Here is a 6,000-nt window from a genome sequence, read left to right on the forward strand (position 1 = left end):
GGGGCATCTTTGATGTGTTCTCTGATGGCTTCCCTGTCAGCCCTTTTGTAGTACCTTGTCATTTTGAACAACAGCCCCTCACCTTAGGAGTTGGGATTTAAGCGTGATGTCTACTGATACCACTAGGTGAGCTGCATTTCCAAGTCATCTATGGACAGTCCTCAGGTACTGTAGCGAGGAATAGTTTGCGCGAGCCTTTTCTAGTCTCCCACAGAAACACGCGTTCACATCTCAAGCTATATTACTTGTCATATACATACGCGCACACAAACATACGCGCCCACGTCCACACACGCACATATATTCACGTTCGCGTACATACACTCACGTTCACGTGTATACACACACACGCTAATGTACGCACACATGGACAACGTCACTTCCCTTTCAAAGGAAATCCATGCGCAAAAGACCACCGGAAACAAGTATAAAAGCAAGAGACAAGCTGTTTCCAGCCTTTTTCGACTTAGCTCTCGAGCTGAGCGGTCGTCGGACCATTCGCCCCCCCCCCTTTCGGGGGGCCCGCGCTCGCATCACGTCCCCTGCTACTATGTAGGAGGTACGAGCAAACAGACAGTATGTACACTTTATACGTTTTCTATCTCCATGGCCTGGATTGACTTTTTCTCTCTCTCTCTCTATACTACAATAGACTTTCCTTCTCACCAGCTAACAGCGAGAGACGCGCACCAAACTGGATTGACCTTTTCTCATTCTCTCTCTATACTACAATAGATTTTCCTTCTCACCAGTAAACAGCGAGAGACGAACACGGACATGAACACGTGTTGTACCCTTTTCTTTCACTTGTTTCTTCACGAAATAAATCCTATTTCGTTTAATTCAAGTAAACGCGTTGTTCGTTCCTTCCTCAAAGCAATTCATTTTTCCTTTCCCAATTCAAATCATTTCTCCTATTTTGTACGACTGGGGGATATATATATAATATATCCACCAGTCCACTACAAGGTTTAGAAGTGAAGCTTGCTGATGATTCGGGAATGGGCTATAGAGAATCTAAAAACACAACATTCATCTGCATCTGTGCAACTTGAGAAACCAAGCCAATTTTTATGGTGGAATGTTTCAGCCATAAGCTTATAAAATGCCACAGACTTTATAACACCACATCATTATCCCAAACACAAAATGTATTTCTCTAAAAAAAAGGGTTCTTGTCAAGAATTCAACCTAATCAAAAAAAATCTATATATATAGAAAATCTTTATGATGTATGTACACATCACAGAACAAAAATGTCATATTCCAAAACTTACGTAAATTGATCAATTAGATAATTTTTAAATAAGAAAATAAAATTTTATGAGGAAGTGGGTCGGTCGACCATCTTTAAAATTCATTACTGTTTACCTTCCCCTTAACAACCTCTCCAGAAAAAGAGATCAAAATCAGCCTTGTAATGGCTACGGTTTGCTATTAATATCAATGTATATATTGTTTTAGTAATTCATATATATTTTTATCAATTTACACGATTTTCGAAATATGACATCTTCATTCCGTGACGGATACCTATATCATAAAGATTTTCCTGTATTTTTTTTTTTAAACTTGGGTTAAACTCTGGACTTGCACCCTAAAAATGGTTATATGTTCTTAAAACGCTATCTTGCTTGGAAGTAGGTGATCAATACCTCCAGGTGGACTGAAGTGGGTGATCATTTTACGTTATATTTATATGTGAAAGTGATCCCCCATTTCTAAAATATTTTTATAAAGTTTGTAGGTCAACATTCAACATACTCAGCGAAATCAGCCCCCCCCCATAAGATTATACTTTTTTTAGGCGATTTTGTATGAACAATCGAACAACTTGGCAGAAAAAAAAAAAAACAATTACTTTAGAATTAGAGTTGGGATCAATTTCGTACATAAATTAAACATAAAATGCTTCCTTTCCGGATCATTCTAACTCTAAGTTTGTTTTTATTTTTTATTTTTATTTTTCCAACACGAACTCCGATTGGGAATGCTGTAAAGAAACACGTACCCAACTAAAAATGTAGAACTAGGTGCTTATTCAAATTGGCACTTATGGCGGCAATCAAAAGTCAAGAAAATACAGAAATGTTCGGTAAATATCCAGATACGCTACAACAGAACACCGACCACTCTAATTTGTTTTTTGTATAGGTAATTGAGGTCGCTGACAACGAATCTGATAGTCAAACTTGGGGCAAATTTACCATTTGCATGGTATTTACCCCTGAACCCACGAACTACTTTCCACCAAAAGTTTGTATGATGTACGACACGTACTCGTTACAGAACGAAGATGTCATATTCCAAAAATTACGTAAATCGATCAAGTAGGGCTGTTTTTAACTAAGAGGTACTTGTACAGTTTAATCAGGACATTAAAAAATGAAAATATCGAAAGAGGTTATATTGCACGTATCCGTTATGGAATGCAGTTCTCTGGAAAAAAAAATTTCATTTAATTTCATCAAGTAGTTTTTTTTTTTTTTAACAGCGAAAAAACAATTTATGATATCGAGCAAAAGGTTCGATTTTTAGGAAGAAAAGCTAGTATTAAAGATGGGGAGGGGGTGTCGGTGCTTTACATGGAGTTATGGAGTTATCTCCCCGTGGCGTGTTAAAAAAATTCAAAGATAGCTGACTTCAACACGCTTTCATAAAAACGTGTTTTTTTATCCGCTGTAGAAAAAAAAAAAAAAAAAAAAAAACTATTTGATCAAATTAAGTGAAATTTTTTTTCCGAAGATCTTAAGTCCCAAACGGACGTACAATACGAAAAAATAAGCTTTTTCGATATTTTCATTTTTTTAATGTCTTGATTAAACTGTACAAATGCCAACTACGAAAATCAAAATTTACGATTTTTACTGATTTTACGACTAAACTGTATTGAACACAAGGCTAATTTTTTTTACCTCAACACTTCGATTTGAGTTGTCTCCTCCTTATTTATTTTATAGGATTTTATGATGCCTGACGAAAACACTACGAGAATCGCTTAGTCGTGAAATTTGATTTTCTTAGATAAATCGATTTACGTAATTTTGATCGATTTACGTAATTTTGATCGATTTACGTAATTTTTGGGATATGACATCTTCGTTCAACATCATACAGACTTTTCTGTATTTTCTTTACTTTTGATTGCTGCAATAAGTGCCAATCTGAATAAGCACCTAGAACACTAGCCCCCCCCTCCCCAAGTCACTGTTGCAAATGTATCTTCGGTGCAAGCTAAGAGTTCAATCTCATGCAAAAAATAAAGAAAAAAAAAATCTTTATGATGTATGGATCAGCCACAGAACGAAAATGTCATACTCCAAAATTCACGTAAATCAAGTAATTTTTTAACTAAAAAAAAATCAAATGTTATGAGGAAACGTTAACATTGTTTTGATCCGCCATGTTGTTTTAAATAAAGGAAGAAAACTCAATTCGAACTAAATCAGCTTTTTTTTTTTATTGCTACGATTTAGTATTAAATCGCTAAAAATCATTTTTCAAAATGATTTTCTATGTATAAAAAAAAGAACTATTTGATCAATTTACGCGATGTTTGGAATATGGTATTTTCGTTCCTGGAACGTTCTGTAATTTTCTGAACGTTCTGTAATTTTCTTTTTTAATTGGGTCGAACTTTGCACTTGCACCCTAAACTCTTTTCTTTCTTTTTTTTTTTATTTTTTAACTGACTTAAAGTGTTCGAATAGCCATAAAATGGGGATCATGTTACGTTAAATTTGTATGTGAAACTCGAAACTGATTCCTCATTTTAAATTCTATTATTCTTTTTTAGTTTCCATTTTCTTTCCGGGAGGGGGTAGAGGTAGGATAGGGTAACGGGTATTAACCTGCAGTTTTTGTAGGATGTAGGGGAGGGCTCAATTGTTACCTAAAACTTAGAACATGTTCGGATTACAAACATTCCCATTCTCCCTTTTATGGGGGTCAGGGATCATCTTTACTTACCTTCAGCATTCTGATTTCTCGCATAGCAATTTTTTTGATTAAATAATCGTCTTCGGACTCGACAAATTTTTTGATTGCCACAAGTTGTCCAGTGTCTTTGTTGCGACATTTATAAACAACCCCGTAGGAACCTTCGCCTATTTTTGCAATTTTGTCGTATTTGTCCATTTTTTTTTTTTTTTTTGTCCTTTGCCGTCCTCAGTTTTTTTTTTTTTTTAATTTATTAGGGATGGGTGGGGGAAGAATTGCCCTGAATTGCAATGACCTGAGATAAAATTGTGTAAAAAAGAGGGGAAAAAAAAAAAAAAAAAAAAGGAGGGACCCTCAGAACGGTTATCCTTTTTTTAACATAGAGCCTTCATCCTGATAATTGTAGACACCAAATTGCTGGGGGGATGCACTTGCAGGTGTAATAATCGAAGTAGGAAACACGCCAGAATCCTTTCCCCTAGGATCTCCGTTTTCCATTTTCTTGTCGCCGTTGACGTCTTTGTCCGGATTGCGTTTTTTCCATGGAGGTTTCTTGTTTTTTTTGTTGACGTAACCAACAAATCGAAACACGCACAGAAAAGAAAAGAAAAAGGTTTCTTTTCTTTTTTCTTTCTTTTTTTTTTTTTTTTGTAAATAAATCCCAGATTATAAAAAATAAAAATGAAATCAAAAAATAAATAAATAAACAAACAAAATAAAACAACAACAAAAAATGATTCCCGAGTTCGGCTATAAGGTTCCGGAATTCGAAAAGATCCACATGAAGAAGGTCGGAGTTTACAACGGCTGAAACGTTTCAACAACAGAGATTAGTCCTGATGATAAAAAATAAACACAGAACATCATTTTTTTTCTATTCGTATGCAAATTGATTGTCAGTTTTGGTTTGGTGAATAAAAAAAATGGTTGAGTGATTTTTTTTTTACTTCGACAATACCAATAAATAATGACTTTTCTTTTTTTCTTTTTTCTAAAAAAAAAAAAATGGCTTTACTCAAACCAATTTGTTATTGTTGTACTTCTTGTTGCTAAGCACACACGCATACGCAAACAAAGGCGACTTCGGTAGTAACGCTTCTTTTTCTTTTCTATTTTTTTGTTTTTTGTTGTTTTCTTCCTCTTCAACCGCCGCCGATTGCGGGGGGCGGAGGGAGGTACGGAGTGGCGCTGCTCGACATGTCACGGCAGGTGCGAACGCTCGTCCGACGGGCACCCACGCCCCCTCCCACTATCTCTCTCTCTGTCTCTCTACGTTTTACCCCAAGTGCGTGTGCGCGCGCACACACACACACACACACACACACACACACACACAGACACACACACACACACACACACACACACACACACACACACACACAAGAAAGACAGTGTCGATTACATTTGCTTTCACTTTTCATCTTCCCAGTGGTCCCTGGTCCACCCAGTGGTGTCCACTGGTCCACTCCACTGGTCCACTGGTCCAGTGGTCCACCGACTTAGTCGGATTTGGACCTTAAAATTCACCCTTGTCCGTTTGCCTATTCGACCGTTCGTTCAAAAAAATTCTCAATAACTACTCATTACATTTTTTCTGAAACTTTGCATGAAGTTACAATTATCCAAGCTTGGCCTTCGGGACAAGATCAAAGTGTAGTATCTGTTCTTCAGATGCTGCACTTCATTTTCTTGTTCTCTTTCGGTGGAGGAGAAATCCTTCACGACTGAGACAATTTTGATTTTTGTACCTTTTCTCCACGTTAAAAAACGACCCTGGTGTCTAACTCTGTCCCGTGGGGAGGCATTGTAAATAGGTACAATTATCCAAGGGAGGAAATGTCACATTCTCGGATTTTTGATAAAAATTTTGGATTGGTCACAAAGGGAAGGGGGGGGGGTCAAAAATAGCACTTTTCGGGACATTGAATCTTTTCCGACCATTAAATTTGATGAAAATTACCCAAAAGCAAGATCACATGGATATTGATCTGAAAACTTATATCTGACCCTGGAAAAATTGTGATTTCGTTCCCAGGGGGTAAAAAGGAGTAAAAAATTAAA

At 36.6% G+C, this 6,000-nt stretch overlaps 1 protein-coding gene across 1 annotated transcript in view; it reads right to left on the reverse strand.

The window, feature by feature from the left end:
* Positions 1-5,111, reverse strand: part of LOC145256504 (cyclin-dependent kinase-like 4) — a 101,589-nt gene extending 96,478 nt beyond the window's left edge. The window contains exon 1 of the mRNA XM_080115468.1: positions 3,970-5,111. Coding sequence (XP_079971594.1) covers positions 3,970-4,137 — 168 coding nt within the window. The 5' untranslated portion in view covers positions 4,138-5,111. The remainder of the gene's footprint in view (positions 1-3,969) is intronic.
* Between the last annotated feature and the right edge of the window lie 889 nt (positions 5,112-6,000).

This window comes from Euprymna scolopes, chromosome 32 (genome assembly GCF_053919585.1).
Source record: "Euprymna scolopes isolate OS-2025 chromosome 32, ASM5391958v1, whole genome shotgun sequence".
NCBI lineage: Eukaryota > Metazoa > Mollusca > Cephalopoda > Sepiida > Sepiolidae > Euprymna > Euprymna scolopes.